This window comes from Ammospiza caudacuta, chromosome 2 (genome assembly GCF_027887145.1).
Source record: "Ammospiza caudacuta isolate bAmmCau1 chromosome 2, bAmmCau1.pri, whole genome shotgun sequence".
NCBI lineage: Eukaryota > Metazoa > Chordata > Aves > Passeriformes > Passerellidae > Ammospiza > Ammospiza caudacuta.
Genome location: NC_080594.1, coordinates 106,520,546 through 106,542,650, shown reverse-complemented (window position 1 = coordinate 106,542,650; position 22,105 = coordinate 106,520,546). Strand labels below are relative to the sequence as shown.

Below are 22,105 nucleotides of genomic sequence, written 5' to 3'. Positions count from 1 at the left end.
GCAGCAGCTACTGCTTGATACAATTGCCAAGAGTATGGCAGAGGTGGAGCTCTGGGCTGTAATACAGCCAGTCACAAGTTAGCATGATGTCACTGCAAACCAAGCATGTGTCACTCTACACTGCTGCTCTGTGCAGAAAACAACAATTATCTGTCTTTGCTCCTTGCTGCTGTTGCATTTCCCATTATTGGTCTCATGTACATAACAATAATTCGCACCAATCACAGTCCAAACAAGAGTGCTGACAGGCTTAGAAAATACAGCTCATGGTCAGAGAATGAAAAAATTGTGTTTGCTTGGTCCAAAGGAAAGAAGTTCCAGAGAAGAACAAACACAAGCACTGCTGGATCAAGAGGCTGTGCTGTGTTTTGGACTTCCCTAAGGAAAGCAGTTTCATTTGCAGGAAGCCACTGGTATAATGCATCTCAGGTATCAAAAACCACTAACAAAGAGACAATTCACACGGCAGCAGGCTGCTGGTGCTGCACCACAGCTGTGGGGTGTGACCCCACCGTGGGACAAACCCACAACCACGGCGTGAACCTCCTGCCACCCTGATGTGTGTGAGGGCACTGAGATTTTGTTTCAGTTTCTCATGCTTGTAGAAGTCATGGACAGCTGTGAATGCTGCCCTGTTTTGCCAGCCTTCAATCCTGCAAAGACTTGCATACCAAAATAATAATGCAAGTTCCCTTTGAGGAGATGATAGAGTACAGAAAGTTGAGCACATGTAGGATTTCTTTTCAGGATGGGAGCCCCACAGCATGAAAACAATATTGTCTAAATGCTTCTCTAGGTGATAGAAAACTAAATTAATTAATGTTTATAAAGCCCTCTTTGATGAAAGCTGTTACAAAATGCACTGTAAAATTATCTGGTGGCTTAAAATGTGGTAATTTAATATAGTTAACAGGGTCCCTGAGGAAATCCAGCATATTGTTTGCTGAAATCTCTATCAGGGCATAACTGAAACTGCTGTAACAAAGGAAGCTGACAAGGAGGCTAAAAGAGCTGTAGTACATTTAAAATTACCAGATAAACTTTCAAATCTATCATTATCATCACTTATTTAATCAATCTTACTGATTAAATACAATGATCCTATCAGTTTACCAGAAAGCAAGCACACAGTTTCCTCCTGGACAAGCTCATCAATTAGAAAACAGAGAAGTGTTGCAAGAGATACTGTTCCCTTCTAAAGGCTGGCTTTGTCTAACTTCAGACTTTGGCAATTACAAAGTGAATGTGTTTTGGTAAATCAAAACGTTCAGGGACAAAAAAGGGATTAAGGTTTCCTCCAATAATTTGGTGTGTCAACTTCTGTTAAACTAGCTAGAGGAGGAGCAGCTGACTGAGATTAAATTCAAGAAAATAAAGAAATTAAAACTGATCCCCTCACTTTGACTGCTCTCCCAGGCACATTTTTCCTCTTCTTTTCAAGCAGTGCTTCCCCATGTCTCCCTTGTTTGCACACTGGGCTCAGCCTGGACTCCAGCTGCACACAATAATCTCTGATTACAATACAGCCCAATCCAACCCTGGGGCAGGATTTTTCCTCCCTGCTTTATCTCACCTTTAAAGTGCTTTTCAGAATGCGCAGCTGGTGCAGTTTTTCATTGACTACTGGGTCGCTACATCTCTTTATAAAAGATTTCTTATACTCCAGCTTAGTGGAAATCCGGTGCTCTCCTAAAGGAGACAGGCTGGCCTGCTCCAAGGCTCTGTACAAATCTTGCAAGGAGTCTGCTGTTTTTTCCTCTATAGTTTCAACTGTAATGAGACAAAGGGGAAAACAAAAAAAGGAGGAAGAAATAGAGAAAGCAACAACGCATCATTAATGTGATTACATGAAGACCTATCAAAAACCTTTGCCAAATGTTTAACTAGACCATAAAGAGAATATTTCACACCTCCTAAATCCTAGAAAGGAGGGGTGCCACTGCTCCTTCTTGCTATTGCCTTCACAAGAAAGGGGGAAAAACTTTCAAGAATGTATAAACTTGATATGCAGAGAAACAGGGAAAAAAGAGAAATAGTGCAAGGTGCAGTGACTTACTACCAGAAATCAGATCTCTGGTACTGCAGTTACTTAGTTCTGGTGACCTCCTTGTTACAAGCAGAGGAAGCCCCTGCTAAGGAGCCCATCAGGGATCACACCTCAGACTGGAAATGCTGATAACAGCACTCAAGAATATGTGATGGTGGCTCTGGAATGACATGTCCTAAGAAAGTCCACTTATTTTTGTCTCTAAGTTTTGAACTCAGCAGTGTTGTACAATAGTCAGTAATGCTGTCACTTATGCTGGTCTGTTACTTTACTATTACCTCATGGTTCAGCAGCAAACTAGAGACTAAATATAACAGCACAAGCATGACCTGGCAGCATGGCAAAGCAAAACAGAGCTGTTTGCATTATGGTTTGGTTTAAAAAAAAATCAATATTTATAATGTACTATAACAAAATACAGAAATATGAGAAGTATTTAGTTATCACAGGTTTAAAATATTTGTTCTAACTAGTACTGACAGCATTTAAAAAGAAAAAAAAAAAAAGAAAGGTTTTGCTTCTTTAAAAACAAAACCAAGCAAAAGCTGGGCATGAAGTGTTACTCTGATATGAGCATTTGAAATGCTTCACTTAGAAAACATCAAACCACTTCAACCTTCCACACAATGTTTCCCCCAGAGGAAACTCTTTGGTGACTCTGTACAAGCTTTGCAAGCACCAGTGCAGCCAGGATTAGCAGAGTGGGGATCAGGAGCAGCCAGGGCAGCCCTTGGGGCAGTGTTGGCCGTCCCTGTCCCTGCTGTCCCTGCTGTCCCTTGCACATTGACACAGGTTCATGCAGCACCCAGGCACTGCCTGTGGCCTCCTGGCTGCTCCACAGCCTTGGGTTCCCCAGGCACTCCTGGCTCTCACAGTGGTGCCTGTGGCCTCAAGAGGCTCTCCCAGAAGCTCTTGCAGGAAGGCTGCTTGGTTCCAAGCATCAGCTTCACCCTGTGACTGACCCAAGACATTTCCAGCGGCCGAAAGTTTCCCACATACAGAAGTACCCTTCAGTAAAGAGCCTCAGTGTCCTCAGGGGATTAGAGGGCTTGTTATCAGTCACCAAGAGAGAAGCAGTTTGTGTTTAGAAGTGACATTTTTAGTCCATCAAGAGCTGCCTGAGGCCACCTCCCATTTAAGCCCATGCTATGCAGGAGGGCAACAACTCTCCTCAGGCTCAGGCAAGAACTCCAGGAACCCAAATCTCACATCACAAGAAGTGTTTGCATTTGTAGAGATCTTTATACAATCCAAGAATTTTGCAATCAGCAACTAATCTTGCTTCATCTCTCATCAGTTTATTCCTTTGGCCTTTTAGAAGGGAAATGTTTTTAAAGCACACACTTTAATTTTTTAAAAGAGATATGGAAGTGAAGAAGGGTTGGAGACTTTTTATTGATGGAATTATTTTGAGCTCCCTAAATCATCCCATCCTGTGCTACCCTGCTTGGTGAGCAGGGTTCATCACTGTCAATGGTGGCCAGAACTGAAATAAAATAGAAATGTGATGCTTTTCGTTTTCTTGTGATTTTCTTTCTTATTAAAACTAATTTAACTATATAAAATTTATTAAAACTAAATCTAATAGGCTAAGGGGCAAAACATACAGCAGCTGAATAATTAGAAAGTGGTTAAAATCTTCTGTGGTCTTGATTTTTATGCTTTCTTGAGAAGTCTATGCAGCAATGAGGTCAGAAGTTTGGGATCTCTCTATTAGTTCCTATTGCTGAATGCTGATGCCCACCAGTCTGACAGCTGTGGAAGGGAGTGATTTGCTAAAGGGCAAAGGGAAACTCCCTCCTGGTCTGACACGGGAGGATCTGACACCTGTTTCTCTCTCTCTCCTCATCTCTTGCTATGCAAGGCAAAAGAGATCCTCCCTCAGGTGTCCCTTCCCCAGCAGCACTGCCAAGGCTGTACCTGGGGGGATCAGGACAGGGATGGCTTGCTGAAGCAGCAGGCCAGCACTTTGGTTCCACACCATCTAAATTCACTTTGCTAGAGTGATCTAGAGCCTGGATTGGCAGCCAGCCATCCCACCAGGTTTGCCATCAAAAACCCATGGCTTCCTAAAACAGAGCAACTCCCCACCATGGCACAATAGAGCCTTTGAGTTCAACCCTAAGGTTCAACACTGAATGCAAGTGCCTTTAATGAACCTGGATGGCAACATGGCCCCTGTGATTATAAACCCTGTGCCAGGGAGGCTTGTCCTGCCCTCCCTCCCCACTCTTCTGGCCTGGGCTCATCCCCTGGGACAGGCTCCATGTGGGCTCAGAGGGAGCATGGACACAGGACTTCTGCCCTCCCCTGCATGGGCACAGCTCTGAGGCTGCTCAGGGAGGGCACAGGACTGTGGGGCAGGACACAGGCTGGGCTGGGCAGCAGAACTCTGGCAGGAGGTCTTTGGAAGGCATCAGAACATCACCTCCACAGGCTGGGGCTGCCTCCCCCACACTCTGTCACTGACTTGGTGATGTCACTGTGAGCAGCATGTCAAAAAGGGGACAGGATTTCCTAAAGAGGAAAGAGGAGGGAAGAAAAACAAGTCCCTTCAATGCCTTGCTGCTGCTGAGGCTGGGAGAGCTCTAAAGAGGGCAAGATGCCTTGTTCACCTATGGTGGGGGAGATGGCAGTGGGTGGCATGAGAACACATCCCAAGCCCTTAATATTTTCCAGAGAAATGCTGAAGGTGATGCTGCTGCTCTCAATGGCTCTCAGTGGGCGGGAATGAGATTACACACACAGCTCCCCTCCCTCAGCCTTCTGTTAGAGCCTTTGATTTCCTGTAGGTGTTGGTGAAACCCTTGGCACCATAAAGCATCTGAGGTATTCTGTTAGATATAGAGCTGAGCTTAAAACATGTTTTCTTTTTTAAAACTGGTGGATTTGCATGCAAGTCATGCTTTTATAGCATGGCTGTCTCGTTAAGGAGGAATAAGACCTCTGGTAATGTTTTGTTTAACTAGAAAATGTGGTCTAATAGGATTTGCAGGTGACCTCAGACCAGCAGCCAACACAACAGTTGTTTTTCACACTCATTCAGCTGCTGAGTAGGGGGTTGCATCTTTCCTGTTTCTCTGAGTGCACTGTACAGGTCACAGTTTCCACATACTGCTGAAAAGCAGGGTGTCTTCTCTGAAGCTTTAATTTTGTCCCCAGCCCCACAGAAGCCTGAACAGCTCTGTAAATCAGGAGCAGAAATAAAGCTGCAAAACTGCAGCACATGGGATCTAAATTTGGTGAGAGCCCTGTCTTCCAAATGCAAGAATATACAGGCACTGAATTTTGTTACAAAGAAGCTCCTGCTGTCTTCAAGTGAATCTAAAGTTATTTGCTTCAGTTCTGGAGACAATGAGTACATTTGTCTAGTAAACATTGTGTTTATTATTATTTTTCACTATTCTGCTTTCTATAGGAAAAGTTTCTGAACTTCTTGTACTTTGCCCTCAGTTCCTAGAATGCAGTAAATGTTTGTAACGACTTTTACATTTTCTCAGGAGGGAGAGATGAAGATTATAGCTGACTAGGTAAAACTCCAACAGGTGTTTGGGTTCTTGGCATTCAGGAAAGAACTGGTGGGACTTCTCATACTGTGTTGCCACTTGCTGTTGAAAAGAGCAAGCACCAAGCTCTGTGATGTACTAAAGTGTAATCACCTCCTGGCTCTGTTTGACAATTCATCTTTCCATTATTTCCCTCTTATAAACCAAGATCATAAGGTACTTCTGTGAAAAGTGACCAGACAGAAAGTTACCATTGGTATTTACATGGATCAAGAGATGATTGGTCTGTGTAAACTGATGATTCAGGAAGATGGTACTGAATTAGAACCCTGCAGAAGGTCACTGCAGCCCAGCTGGCTAACACACTGCTCTCTGGCCACAGAGAATCTCTAGGCACACACTTCTCATAAATCTGCTCTAAATAGATGGAATAACCTCCAGCAGTTTTCAGTGGAGGTCCTTGCATTTCTGTGATTCCCTTTTCTGCTAAAGCTCAAGCTGCCACAATCTTGCATGGTTTTTGTCTTTCAGTGAGGTACCAGAGAAGCCCATGATTTCAGGTGGGGCTGAGTGAACAGAACTGCCTGTGTAAGGACAGTTAATAAATTTTGTCACCTACCCCGCCAACAAGGTGATGTTTTTCAAGGATCAAAGCTCGTCATTGGGATCCCTCTGGTCTCTGCCAGTGCCTCCAGACACCACCCAGGCTCAACCCCATTGCCTTTAGACTTCTCATCCTGACTGATGGACACCACTGCCATCCTGATGGAATTCTCCATTTCCCACTCTCCTCGTTTCTGTTTGCTGCCTTTTCTGCTCAGTGACGCACTTTCCTTGGCTGTGCAACTCCTCTCACACACGCCCACTCCTCTCCTTGCAGTCAGCCCTGCATTTGAGCAGAAGTGCCACCCTCTGCAAATCCCCAGAAAGCCAAGCTGCTGTGAAGTCTGCGACAGGAAGAGAACAAGGCACAGTCAGACTGAAATCTCCAGGCTCCACTGAAATTTAAACTCCCATTTTCACTCCTTTTGGTGAGCTCACTCCCTCTGGCAGAGGAACCAGCTAACCTCAGCTTTCTCAGGATATTAAGGAGGCAATTTTGTTAGGATACATCACTAATTACATTATTAAACAGCTGCCACATTATTTTCTTCCTCCAAATCCCAAAGATTTGATTCCAATTTAAGAGCTACACCTTTTTGTTTACCTTTTGTGCAGGGGAGGCATTTACCTCAAGTGTCCCAGAGACTTTCTGTGAGTGACAGTAAATGCAATAAATACTCCCCCAAAACAAGAAGCATCCCAGGCCTCTGGGAAATGGTCTCAAGTTAGATAAAACAGCCTTGGGTGCACAAACCTTTGGGTGGTTTTATTCCCTTTGCCTTCTTGACCCTGATGTGTAAATGCAATAAATACTCCCCCAAAACAAGAAGCATCCCAGGCCTCTGGGAAATGGTCTCAAGTTAGATAAAACAGCCTTGGGTGCACAAACCTTTGGGTGGTTTTATTCCCTTTGCCTTCTTGACCCTGATGTGTCTATGGTGGGGACAGACACACTGGTCTGCCACAAGCTAACTAAAAACTGATATAATTCCAGCAGCAAGAAAGCATTTGTAATCTTCAGGTTCTCTCTGCCAACAGGGACCATCAAACCTGCCTGGGCCTGCAGTGGTTTCACTGACAGGGAAGCAGAGCAGCACACAGAGCCCTGCAGAGCCCTTGGGAAGGGGCAGCTCCTGCAGCACACAGAGCCCTGCAGAGCCCTTGGGAAGGGGCAGCTCCTGCAGCACACAGAGCCTTGCTGAGCCCTTGGGAAGGGGCAGCTCCTGCAGCACACAGAGCCCTGCAGAGCCCTTAGGAAGGGGCAGCTCCTGCAGCAGCTCTGCAGCCCCAGCTGTGCCAACAGGCAGACAAGGGCTGTGGCCAGAGTTTGCCAGAGCCTGGCTGGGCTTGTAAACCCCAGGAACACTTAGGAGAGAGACTGAAGGGATCTCCCTAGGTACTAGATAGAAGGTGAAAAAGAAGGATGAAAGGAAAGTGGATGTGGATTTTAGCAGTGTTGCAGTGGAGGGGAGAAAGGAAATCCTCCAGAGAAGCAGTTGGTTTCTCAGTGCAAAGCCTAAATCCATCTTTGCTGCTGGTCAGGTTAATCGTTAAGAGTCCAAACTTCCCAAGAGTGAGACATACCCAAATGCTTTAAATACAAATATTCAGGAATTGATAATTTTTAACATTATTTAGATGGCTGGCTGGCAGACTAAGGTATGTATTTCCTTCCCCCTCCACAATCTAAAAGGAACAAAGTGGTGAAATCAATGAAAGGCTTAAAGGAGATGGTGTCTGCAGAGCTGTGGCTGTGCATGATGTCACTCCTGCACAGGTATGGGGGAGCCACAATGACATGGAAAGTCAGCTCCTCCTAGGAAAATGTTACAGGTCACATCCCTAATTACTGAGAAGGAAGAAGCAACACAGTATTTAAGCCTGGCATGGTACAGCAGGCAGGAGGTGCAATAAAATGCAGATCTGCATGGAAACAGCAGCTAATCATCTGCTCTAGGTAAAATAGAACAATTTCCCCATTAAAGTACAAAAGATACCTATGCTTTGTCCTATGCCACTTTAACATCAAGGTCTGACTGGATAAGTGATTACACCTGTAATCACACACACACACATATTTATATATATATATATATATATATATATATGTCTATACACACACACATGAGCATATTAATGTTTTCTACAACGGAAGAAAAGTTTAAGCAAGTTGAGTTAAAGCTAAACTAAAAGCAAAACAGGGGCTTCTTGAGCAGTATCCAACCTTTGCAACCCTTCTCTCTGGCACTGCTTCCCTTTCCCTGCCTTCTTCTGATTCATGTGATCCTCTGTCCTTTCTGCCCCTGTGTTTGTAAAAATGCAGGACTTTCCCAGAAGTCTTGAATCAAGGAAGGGAGGAGCATTGTTTAAAAACAAGCTTTGATCCATGTGTTTGGTGAAATTTCACTAGCTGGAGTATCATTAAATTTTATATTTATTGTATTTATTATTTTATATTTATTCAATACAGGTATTAAATATGGATTTTATACCATAATTTCCTCTAAAGTGGAAGTATTTTTGGTTACCAAGATAGTTATACACAGTTTCTATTCCCTCCTGTCACATAAGCCTGCAGACAATAGAAGATACTCCCTAGGGAGGGTGCTCACTGAAAGCACCAACACAACAGAGTCCTGCACTTGCTGCAGTTTTACACCCTGTGGTACCAGCCTGCTTCTCCTCTCACATGCATGAGCATAAATTGGGTTTCTTGAAATAAAGTGAACTGTGCAAGCAAGTGGAAAACTCATCTTCCAAATGCCAGATATCTGAAGGTATTTCAGGCATTTTCCACTACAGCCAAGTTCAATACCAGAATCAGGTGGGTACCACCTTTAAAAGATCCAGCCCTAGCCTCTGCCAGGCCTGACAGATGCCAAGCCTTTGCTGTGGCACTGAAGGCCTAATTCTTATTGGGAACTACTTATGGCACTAGCAGTTTTCCTTTTGGGTCAGCAGATCCCTGAGAATCTCTTTTCCACTGGAGTCACCTTTCTGGGGACATCTGAAGGACAAGCCATGGGCCCACAGGCTCCTGTGCCCTGCTGGCTGCTGCAGTGTGAGCTGCAGGCTGGAGCACGTTCACAGTGCCACCTCCACCTTCATGGGACACTTGGGCTGCTCTTGCTCTGAGTCCCACACCCACCTCAGCCACATCTCTGCAGCCTTCCACACAACTGGAACTGCTTACTAAACACAGCTGGAACGAAACTGAGGAAAAACTAAGGAAAAACCCTCTCCTGCAGATCTGCATTGTGGAGCTGACAGTGACATTCAGCCATTCCTGACATGCACTGAGCAGTGAAGTACAGGTGCCAGCTAAGGGGTCACTGTGTTAGTGAGAAGGGGACACACAGAGGGAATAATTAACTTTATCTGCTCGTGCTGCCTCTTGACAGCTCCTGCACACCTCAAATGAGCATCTGTAGCTCCCTCTGCTCACAGTCCTGCTGTTTCATGAGGTTATATTTGTGGGCATAAGAATGAAGTCACTCCAAAGCTTCCCAAAGTAATGGAATTCTGATCAGTGGCAGAAGTTTTCTGCAGTAGGGTTATAGTTGCATCCTTCCTTGGTTTTGGATATGGTACTCCGCTCATTAAGCTGCCTACAAAGGCTCTAGTTTAACCTTAGTCTGCTGATTTTAGTGACTCTCTGGGAGAATTTTACACAATGAAATAGGATATCCTGACATTTTTCTGTGCCACACACTGATATAAGTGCTGTTTAATTTTACTACAAGCTATCAAAGCTGAAGTGAAATAAACACACCAATCCCACTTTGATGGTAGACTTCCCCTTGGGCCCTGCAGCTCAAAAACAACAGAAAACTCATATTTATGAGGAAAGGCAGGAGCTGGAGCAAACTGGGTAAAATTGCTAGACATGTGGGGATTCTGTAGCTTTGGAACAGGACGAGGAGTTCCCTACAAATAATAATCACAAGTAATATATAGAAGCAATTACTCCTTGAGGAAAATACTGGTGGTATTACAAACCTAACCTAAGGTTGCACCACTCAAAGTTGTGAAAGGTTAAGTGACAAACGATACGGACCCAGCAACATTACTCACCAGTGAGAATCAAGCCACAGTCACGCTCGTACAACAGCAGTGCCTGGCAAGGCTTATGGAACTGATACCTGAAAGCAAGCCTGAACACATGGGGGACACGTTCCTGGGGAGCAACACCCACCCTGAACAGGAACTCCACTTCAGACCACACCCCAAGCTGCTTCTTTGTATGAAAATGTAGCACCGAGAATGGAGTCTTCCAAAATGCATCACTAAGGAACTGCAATTCTACTTTCAACATGGGAGAAACATTAGTGTGGGCAGGGGCCAGGTTATTGAATGTCTGCCTCAGTTACCTCTGTAACCCACTGTGGTCTGCTGGGGAAGCACCTCCTGAGGCATTTCTGAAAGGGGCCCAAAATACTTCCCAAAATGTTATCCCAGAGGATGACATAATTATTCAGATATTCAGATTTATTAATGGATTTATAACTGCACATTATGATAGCTGCACTGATTAGATTCCAACCTAATTAAGCTGCACCCTGAGTTACATCTTAATTATGCAGGGCACAACACTGCCAACTATTAGGTACCCCCCATCAGCTGCTGAATGCCCATCACACCCCCATGGTCTGTAAGCACCACACAGAGTTCAAGGTACCTTTCAGGACAAAAGCTTTTGCTGTGATGAGAGAAATGCAATAATTCCACGTGGCTCTTCCAGACATCACTCATGTCACCAGATGTCAAAATGAACTTGTGAACATGCATGAACCTCAGCATAAAGTGCTCTGAAAACTGGCATGAGAGTGGTCACAGCAGAAAGGTCCAATCCTCCCCCATTGGGCAGAATGTGTTTGCCACAAAAGGAACAAGAGAAAGGAACTGAACGTCAGCCCTGACAGACGATGGTTATGCAAAAGCAAGACAGAAAATTTGCTGGCTTATTTCCTTTATTAAGCCCAAAATAACACCTTTAAAAAATCCTGACTTCATGAATAAATCAAATGCCTTCATTAAAGAAACATTTACTGCCATTTTCTATACTTTATTTTAAGGCATACAGAAAAATATTTAACAATGTGTATGCAATTAAATGCCAGGGACTGCTAATTACAGCCCTTCTGAATGCCTCTGCAAAACAAAGATACTCAATACAATATGTTAGAAAGGGTTGGGAAAAGAAAGAGAGGAAGCTGAAGACAATCTAATAGGCATTAGTGCAGATATATGCTGGCCTTTGGCTACGAGCAGCAAATAAGCCATCAGTGTTACCCCAAATGGCAGCCAAAGGACATTTTAGAGTCACATCCTTGCTTCTGCTTCTCTAATTCATTTCCAAAACATTTCACCTCTAACTAATTATGGAATTTAATGACAGAATGTAAAGGACTGGCTGGGGTTGCAGGCCATTCCAACAAGACTTTAATCACATATCCTTCAGGTTGCAGAATCTTTATGTACTTAGCAGTGATTTATCATTCCTGGCAGAGGCAGGTACTTCAAAGGCAACCTTATATAAAAAATAAATTCTGCCTTTGCCAAGCACTGTAAAGAGCACTAAATTATATTTTAAAATCAATTCCTACAGACAAACTCAGAGGGTTTGTCTATCTGGCCAACAGGCAAAAATTTATGACAGTACAGTTTTGTAATCAATAATAGCAATACAGTGCATGTTTCTGATTAGAAAAAATTAAAGATGCCAAAACAACATTGCTAAATATTTAGGCTGTTTTGTGACAGTCCCATTGAGCAGAAATATAAAACATGCATTTTGATAAATTTCCAACTAATTTATGTCATACTATACTTTTTATTTTTCAAAAAAAGAATATTAAAACTATTATAAGCTTTGTCACCTGCTGTAAGGCAGAATGATGTAATTTCATTCACTGCACATTTCCTGTTTGTGAGGCAAAAAAGCATAATTTACTTCTTTATAAAAGGGAAATATATATATAACTATATATATATATAATTTTATTGGTATTAACATAATGCAATACCATACATTGAGCAAACAGAAAGAAAACATTTCAAAATACATTTTTTAAAAGTATCTCCCCGTAAGATAGTATGAAATATCAAGTAATTAGCATTAACATTATTACAATACACCCTTAGCCAAATATATCAAGGAAAATCCACATTCTAATCACAGAGATAGAGGCAAACATCAACCCATAGGGGACTCAGAACATAATGATAAATACAATATCTGAATCTACTTTGAGTGACATCCAGACAAATACTGGCCCCAAAACAGCCCTCCGGAGTCTGGGTGTTACACAGAGAATACTTTGTGCCTGCTTGGCCAGGCAGCATCACTCACATGTTTTAGTCCTAGAAGATAAAGAGGAACCAAAGATTGAACTGCAGAGTCTAATAAATCTCAGCGTGAGGTATCTTCTCCGTCACCGTCCGAACGAGTGCCAGTGTACCCTCTGGGAATTCAGTACAAACCATGGGATAAATGGAAGTCTCTGAAAGGTCTGTACATACCTCCACTCAACAGAATACACTTAGTTTAGCATGACACAGTAAGGAAACTTCCTTCACTAACGTGAAGCACGCTTAAATGACACGACTCTGTCTGGTTGGCCTGAATGGGTTCACTGGAGTTCAGTACAAGCAATGGGAAATTACAGTTACCATGGCTGAATCCCTCTTTAATTCCTCGAGGTGTGCAGAACAAAACTGAGTGACATCAAAGCCCTTCCCTTGCCAAGACCCTCTTCCCCTTCTGTTCTCCCGTGCGGGGGGCAGTATTTTCTGCAAATGTGCTCCATGTAGACTGGATCTGACTTTGTGCCTAGTCCCACTGTGGAAAGGGTGCATTCTTCAAAAGACTGGCCATGCCCTTTGACACCTTCCTGGAGGCCTCATATTCAGGCATGTGGTTGTCTATGTTTAACAGGTCTGTTCTCTGTTATAAACATCAATGTTATTCAAGAAGAACTGACTTTCTGAACGGAGGCCATTAGGTTGCTTGCAAGAGGCTGAAGTTGAGTCTCCGTCGTGCCAATTCTCTAATGATAAGTTTATCAACCTTTGAGTCCAATCGGTTCAGTGCCAAGAGATGTGGTTCCCATTTGACATGGAGAGGTGCTATCAACTCTCGCAGTGTATTAGCCTAATATGATAAAGCAGTGATACAATATGTTGAAAGATCGGTGATGTGCCATTATTTCCATATCATATTAGTAAATTAGAAATACTATCATGCAAACAAGAGCAAATAGCAAATCTGGCATACAGTAGCAGCACTACAGAGCCTTTCTAATCTGCATGCAGCGATGCTTGTGAGGACAGAGACATGGCACTGTTCTGCTATTACACCTCACTCCATTAAAATATCCATCCCTGATGCAAAAGAGGTATTTAGGGCAGAAAGTTATATATTCTCTTTTTGTAGATATGTTTTTTTAAAAAGAACAGAACAAAGACCAATTAAAAAAACCCCAAACAACCCACAAATAAAACAAGAGAACAATACACATCCTAACCAACTTAGTTGGTTTTCTCCATGTTGAAGACACATTAGCTCATCTGGAAGCACTGGGAAAGGGTCACATGAATGAGGAGAACGGAAGCAAAGAATGTGCCCCAAATCCACCAAACGTGCTACAAACACAGAAAAATATCCTGGTGGCAACTTATGCGAGAACTAGAAAAAGAGGTGGCACAACACAATCTGGCTCCTTTCGTTCTCCTAGCTGACAGTCCAGCGTTGTGCAATGGTGGGTGAAGGATAAGATACAGAGCTAGGAGATCGTGTGATTTTGCAACCACACTGACATTACACACTTCCATAAGCTAGGGCTTGAGAACTCGAGAATCTTTGTGGACCTGTGTTAGCAAAGAAAAGAGAAAGAGAGAGGTGGAATAAACAGCATACAGCTAAATTGTTTACTTAGAGTTTCTGTGTGGATATGCAGTCTCTGCACTGGCAGTTTCAAAAGCCTGGCTGTTCTCGGTGCATTCCCTATTCTATTGCCTACTACACTAAATTGTAATAAAAAATGAAACTCCATGGATCTTAACATCCATTGTCATTTTGAATCCCACATATGAAAAGATGGGGGATGTTTTGTTGTTAAAAAAAAAACAAAACAACTTCAGGAAAGAGTTCAACTGTGCCTAAAGTAAAGATGTACAAACTCATTCCAATTAACGGGTGGGATTTGTTTAACCCCTGTTAAAGAGATTATTTTTTTCCAAAAGACAGGATGGAAAGGAAGGAAAGCATCAAGCATTGCCATTTTTATTCTTGAGCATATCACAAAAGGTCTGGAAAGCAGACAAGAAATATTTTCTTAGGGACAGAAAACACAAGGTAGAAAGAATCCCAGATGGAAACATTGGTGACATTTACTCCACACATGGCAGCAATTGGAAAATGAGTTTCAGGGAGGCAGAGGGTGAGCAATGCTACACAGAACTCAAACCCAGTTCAGCCTCTTCTCTATTACTGAGATTTCCTGGGACTCTGTGCGTCAACAAGGAGAGGAGGAAGAAGAAGTGTGAGGAAAACACTTTATATAACTAAATTCTAAGTATAGCAGTCAAGAGAAACTTTTACATAACCTATTGTTTAAAATAAAAAACCCCATTAGATTTCACAACCAAAATGAAAAAAAACCCCAACCCAACCCCCAAAACCAAACCCCAACCCTCTGACAAACAAAAGGCCAAACCAGCACATTTCAGGACTCATGGGGTTGAGGAAAGGGAGACTTTGTAGAGCACAAGAGGGAATATTTTTCAGATTTCATCCTGTTCTGTACTATGAACAGTTTTAGCATTGAAAATAAGAATCTTGGATTTATTTGGAAAAAGGCATTAAGTGAAAGAGGATACTGCTGCCTCATAGGTATCACTTCTGCAGCTTCCAGAGATCCTGTCATCTTATGGCTGTTCATACAACTTAATCAGTAAGAATTCAGAAAGTTTGTTTCAAAGGTCAGGCTTTGGCACAAGAAACTTCCCTTTTTGTGAAACAAGGTGGCTGTGAAATAAAGGAGGGTTACTGAAGTTAAGGCAAGGGCATTATCTAGCAGATGCCCATACCAGCTCTTGCTCATACCCAGCTGAGTCTGGCTGGGACATGTCCTCTATCTGTGGAAGAACTGCTACCTTCAACACATGGTGGGACAGGACTTGTGTTATGTACATAAAATTCAACTAAATTTTACACTAGAAAACTATTTCTGAAAAAAAACCTGCTAGTATGACACACTTTTGTAAAGACTATTCCATAATATTGCTAAGGTTTTATTATTATATAAATGATATAAATTATCAAACAATGGTAATTTTTCACTATCCCAGTTTGGATTAGTCACTGTGCATGAACTGCCTTCCATTAACCTCTTAAGGTCAGTGGTAGCATATGCTTTCCTATTTATCTTAATGTGACTACAATTCTTAGGCACTAGGGGGCTTTTCTAAATAGATTTTCAATACCACTTACGGATAGTAACTAAGTGTTTAGAAAATCTGCTTTTTAGTAGTAAAAATTATTTTTCCTTATTTTTACAAACTCCACATTTTTTTTCTGTATCACTAACATTAGCAAAATTATTTATGTAAAAAATCTCCAGCATGTGGTTTTGTTTCTAGATAAGGGTTTTAAAATTCGTTTTAAAGGAGAACAAATACAAATAACAATGAACGAGTAACGTGCTTTTGGACGGATACTTATTGACACTACAACTTATGAAACTCATGAGACTTGCAAACATTTTGAAAAATAAAACAACTGCCATTCACATACAAAAATGAATGTGACCCTGTGAATACAGCAAAGTGAACTTACTGCATTTATCAACCAAATTTTGTCTGCATTATGAGTTTTATGGCAAATGACTTCCCCAGAGTGGTCACAGATCCAAAACTGTCTGCTGTAAATCTCTTCCCATTTATTCAGCTGAAGTGGTCATGTAGGATGTGAAGAATTTTATATCTGAGCAAAGCTGCAGCAGTAGGAGGTACTTTACCCATCTAAAATGGTGAGACAGAATGCACCTGGGCTGGGATCACCCCACCAAGCAGGAGCAAGGGGATGCTCTGTGTGCCTTTCCAGGCCAAGTGTCAAAAGCCAATAAAAATGGAAGCAAAGGGAAGCAGAAAGTTCTCATGAGAGAAATATCTGAGAGTCACAATCAATAGGTTCTCAAAATGGCTCTCACACAAGAAGTCCTATGTAAGGAAAGGGACACAGAAGGTGATACAACTCTTTCTCTTTGAGACTGATCTATAAATAAATGTTTAGGGAACACCAGCAGTCACTAATGAGAAGGTATGAAGTTCGGGTTTTTACTTTGATGAGTTTTTTCATAATAAAAAGCACAAGATTTTACCACTGCCACTTAGTGGCACACTTTCTTATCAATCTTCACGTGATATATTTTGCCTAAACAGACTACAAGATACCTGGTTATTAAATGGTATTTTATGACAACTTCTCTTTTCAAAGAAAGGTTAGGTTGAAGAATAGCAGGTTAATTCACTTATTTTTTTAATTCATACTGAAGTTTTAGAAAATTTCAGACTTCCCATCTATAGTGACCATCAGTAAACCTGTACCTGCCTTTTGAAGATCTACCCTTTCCTTAGCTTTCATCCTATTTTGTGTACCTATTTCTACATCTGTCTACATATTCAGGAGAGAAGAACTTTGACTGGAAGCCCTTACCTACTGTCTAGTCTTATAATGAAGCATATCTAGTAATGCATTTTCCCCAAAAGGTAAATCCTTTGCATGAGTGATCAGGGTACCAACAAGAATGAATGCAAAGAACAGCAGGGAAGAGAAAACCTTCCCCATGTGCCACAAAGCTGCCTCTGCTGGAAGTGCACTGGCAGACACATCTTTCTCCTTACCAGGGAAATGGCTCAAGGCCCTTTGACACAGGTGCTGGGGAGGAACACTGGCAGATCTGCAAACTGCCTGCTGCTCACTGGTGGGAAGCTCCCACCACCTCCAGGGCTCAGACAGATGCCATGCAGAGATGGAAAGGAGCTGGTAGAGCCTGGCAGTGAGACTGCCTGAGGAAGGAGGGATTTGGTGCTGCAGATCCCCAACACTGCACTCCAAAGCAGTGCCTGCCCACATCATCCTGTGGGAATCCAGTCAGGTATGGAAGCAATAGCAGGAGTCACTCAGCACGCTGCAGTAAAGGGCACTAAATCAAACAATTCTAAATACAGGAGTATGCTCTCTGCCAAAAGCAAGTTTCAGCTTTTCCAACACCACAATATAAGCTTTAGTGTGCCCCATGTCCTCACTGAGGAACACCAAGAGGACAAATGCTCCATGGGAAGGCACCATGGTGAGGAACAGGCACAGGGTGTGAGCCCACATACAACCTCCAGTGCCTGCTCCTCTGCAGGTGCTGCACTGGGTCCCATGAGAACAAGGCAGTGGAAATTACAGGGCTCTGATCAGCAGGCATTTTCCCTCCCACTTAGCACAGTATTTCTAAATTGCAAATGTAACCCAGCTCTCCTATGCACTTCAGGTACTACAGCTACTGCTAAATAACCCTGTCTACCCAGTACTAAAGAACTAAACAAACTAAAATGTAGCACATTAAATTGCCAAATCACTAACTCTTACTATATTATTACAGTGTAATATATTATATTATATTATTTCTAATTCTGCCCCTATTTTTTTCCTCCATATTAGATTTATCTCATGGTTATTCTTATGCTGTTCAGATATCTCTCTAATATCTGCAAAACTCTCTCCTTCAGCTCATTACCAGGGTCTCACTGGAGTGACAATGCACAGCTTCAAGGTGGAGCAGTCCGAGTGTCATGTCGGAAAATAAGGTTATTTTTCCAGAGCAGTTCATTTTGTAACAATTGCAAAGCAATACAAAGAGCTGCTCCCAGGAAAGGAAGCCCTCTAATTTGGGACATAACCAGTGAGACACAGCTGAATAACCATTTTCAGGAAAAAAAACGCCAGCTGGCTGGACTTCTCGTAGTTTTATATAGATTTAGAAGCAGAGGATATAATCACAACTTTAGCATCCCACTGGGCAGTTTGTGAATTCTGATAATGATATTAAAATTTCTGCATATTGGCACTCTAACTGCTGGATTACACAGAGAGTTAAGTTACACATGCCTATGGGATAAGCCTCACCTATGAGAAGTCTATGTTAAATCCCAAAGACAAGTACATAAGGCATATATCTAATGGTGAAATTCCTTTCAATACAATTCTTAGTAGTATTGTAAGCTAAAATCAGCCAGGCTATGACTGCAATGGAATATAAAACTCAATTTAATCTACTAAACCTCCTGCATTGTTTATTCTGGGAACTACTTGAAAAGCCATATCCTTGTTTCCTGATCATAAAGCAGGAACTGTAGTTCCAGTCCATCACCCCATGAAAGAGTTAATGTACAACACAAAGATGGGAGCTCTGTTTCCTGACTAATGCTTTGGACATCAACCCTGAAAAGAAAGCAACGGACTAATTTGTTGCATTGTTATCAATGATTTTTGTAGTAAGGAGTATTTAAGCAGAATTAGTCTTATTATTGTGACAAATTATTCTTGTAATGTGTATTACTTTACTAATTACTTTTTCAAGAATTGTATTTCTGGAACTTTTTTTAACATTAACTTATTCAGGGCTTCAAAAGCAGACAGAAACATACTGAATTAATTATAGCATAACAAATTTAAATTTATACAAATAAATTTTTAACTTCAACCAGTAGAATCCCCTTTGGTCAGAGAAGACTAACAGATAACAATTATGTTATCAAGTAACATGATTGCTTTTTCTGGTGGGGCTTTCCATCCTGATAACAAAAACACCAACACACTGACAAAATCCCTGGTGTGACTAAATAACCCCAGCCAGACTGTCATGTTCCCACTGCCAGGCTACATCCAAGGGCAGGGCATGGAGAAGCTGCCCCTGCCACAGGTGCTGACAGCTGAAGCAACTTGCCAGCCTGGGCTGGGACCCCTTCTGTGACTGGGCAATGAAAGAGGCACAGAGCACCTGAACACTGCAAGCTACTGACAGCATAAGATGTGGTTAAAGTAAAACAGACTGAGAAAAAAGTGTTATCTTCTTTGTGCCACATTCAGCTGAGGTCTTTCAGCAGCTTTTGCCAAAAGCTCCAGTGGGAATGGTGTCAAAACCTACTCTAGGAAAATTAGGGGAGCAGATTATCATTATTGTTATACCAACATTGATCAGGTTGAGATACTGTAATTTAATTTGGAGCCCACTGGAGGGGCACACACACAAAACATGGACTCTACTATTACTGTCCTGGCAAGGCCAACAAGTGAATTGTTGGCACCACTCCTGGCTGGTTGTGCTGTGTTTAACAAAGGTGTTCCCTTCTCCTCTCCTCATGTTCTAGCATGTGTTTCATCTGTCAATCCAACCTGCCTTGACTGTTCCCAGGCAAGAATTATCATTCTGCTCCAACTCTATTTTTGACTCAGTCAGGTGTCTTTCAGGTTTGAGGAGGACCATATTTAGTAACAAGAATGCTATCAGACCTGAAGCCCTCCCTCCTATCAACAACCTGAAATACACTGCATAAAATTAGCATATAAAGAAACTGCTTTTAGAAGTCTTGCTTTTAATTACTTTGGTTCCCATAAAATAAGACAGGAATCATCTTTCTTTTTCTAAACCAATGACTGAGCTACTTTCTTGGCTATCTATGGTGTCTTGAAAGCCCATCAAACCAACACAGAAATGGCCTCCTTCTTTGCCTGGGAGAAATTCCTTACCTATTCGAGAGCATAAAATGAAGAATTACTGATTAAATGTTTCACACTTGTTGGATGCTGAAGGCTTGTACTTTCATCTGGTAAATTTAAATTATTTTTTTATGAGAATAATTTTCTCCATATAGAAAGCTTGCACTGAAAGGTTTTATGCAAGGTACTCTTCTGACAAGTCAAACATTGCTATGCTATTTGTTAAGAATCACTTGCATATTTTTAATGTGTAAGAGCTGTTTTCAGAGGGGATACAAATTTTTCATGAAAAATGTATCTTAAACTTTTCATATTCCAAACAATGCTATCACTAGTGTAATAAAAGAAAATCAGGGCTGCACAGGGATTTCATTACACTAAGGACTCCTGTTATAGGAGTCAAGTGCTGAAAACATCAGAATCTCCTGACTGTATTTTAACTTTATAGATAGCAATAAATAGCAAATTTTAAATTATTTGAAATCCCTGAACATGCTAGACTGGATGAGATATAGCATGGATAGTACCTCCTGAAGCCTGCTAAGACAATATTTCAGTACGCCCTTTAGGAGGGGAAAAACCAGCAAACTGATCAAGGGAGTATTTTGTCATATCACCTTATGTGTTCAAGCTGCTGGCTAAACTCTTTCTGAAAAATCACAAGGCTGCCATTCATGAAAATGGACGGCAAAAGGGATTTGTCAGACTGGCCAGGAACCTAGACAAAGCTGAAGGATGCCATGCCAGGGTTTCATGGCCATGATGCCCAGCCATGCAGGAGTCCTTAGCCCTCCTTTCCAGCCTTTCCTGAAATACAGAAAGGCTGTATTTCACCCACCAGAGACCTTCTTGGTGAGAGGATGTGGTGCACCCAGTGGTTTTCAAAGAAAGATCCTGATGAAGTTCTTGGTGAACTGGTGATAACCAGTAAGAGGGTACATCTACACTCCCATCAATTCCTACTCTTCCACCAATTCCTCCATCAACTCAGGAGGTTTTACCCTCAATGACCTCTGCACAGAGGTACAAAGACACAGGTATGAAAATTGCTTCTCTTTAGCCTCTTCCTTCATAATTTATCCCCAGGCATCTCCAAAACTGCCCATCACACACAGTTTGGTGAGGTGTAGCTGCCATACTTCTGTATGATGGCACTGTTCCACAGAAAAGATTAATCCTGCACTGAACATACAGCACCAATATGTGACTCAGGCCCTGGTTCTGTTCTCCTGCACACCTGACCCCTCCCCAGTGTGGAAGGGCAGAGCCTGGGGGAGACCTGCTGTCCCCCTAGAGGGATGGAGCAGTGCACAGGGCCCACCAGGTACCAACCTCCCCATTCCTAAGGTACATCAAGCTCTTCTACTGGCAGAAACCAGCAGAGCTGTGTTGGAGATGGGCACTTCTCGAAGCCTTTTGAGTTATTGGAAGTGGTGTTCTTTCAGGAGAATGAAAACAGGATCTCTGCAGCTTTCAACTGGAAATGAGAGTGCCATCATCTCAGAATGACCATGACTACTTGCTAGCTTCTGCTACCTCATCCAGGTCTTTTGATCGCAAAAAGGGAAAAATACTTTTAGTTTATTCCAAGTTAACAATATCCAGGGAAAGAGAAGTCTGAAATAAGTGAGGGCAGCTGTTCCTCAAAGGGCTGCCCAGCTCTGGGAGCAGCTGGGCACAGGGAATGGCTGGTGTGAGATGGTGGCTGATCAGGCTGAGGCAAGGAAGAGGAGTTGGAGAAAGGCAAGGGCTGGGTGGGAGGGAGCACCCACTATAGTGACACCACTGACACCTGACCCTGGCAGTGCTATAGCAATCTGCTGGGAGGTGGGGACACTTTTCAAACATAACTAGTTTTACAAGAAACCTCTTGATCTGGGTAATGATGTGGAGGGCCCAGCCTGCTCCCCTGGCAGCCTCCAGCAGTGCCAGCGCTCAGAGCTGCTGTGTGCTCAGCCCTTGGTCCTGCCAACAGCAGCACAAAGGGCATCAAGAGACTCGAGGAGAAAATCCCTTACTGTCACCACAACTGGTGACTTTGTATGCAAGGGAATCCAAACAGACCAAAACACCCAGAGATGCTGGGGGAAGGGTCACCTGTAAAAACAGCCACCTTTTGAAAACGGCAGGTAAGAGTGCCCTCCCTCAGGGGATGGTCAGCCAAAGGATGCTTGTAAG

General features: G+C 42.5%; 1 protein-coding gene across 5 annotated transcripts in view; it reads right to left on the bottom strand.

The window, feature by feature from the left end:
- Positions 1-22,105, bottom strand: part of CNKSR2 (connector enhancer of kinase suppressor of Ras 2) — a 205,900-nt gene that overhangs the window by 3,157 nt on the left and 180,638 nt on the right. For 3 of the 5 annotated variants that reach the window (XM_058800632.1, XM_058800634.1, XM_058800635.1), the window contains one exon: positions 11,142-14,025. In XM_058800632.1, coding sequence (XP_058656615.1) covers positions 13,976-14,025 — 50 coding nt within the window. In that variant the 3' untranslated portion in view covers positions 11,142-13,975. Of the gene's footprint in view, positions 1-1,573; positions 1,771-11,141; positions 14,026-22,105 lie in introns of those variants that run through there. The other 2 variants (XM_058800636.1, XM_058800633.1) reach the window with 2 other exon arrangements.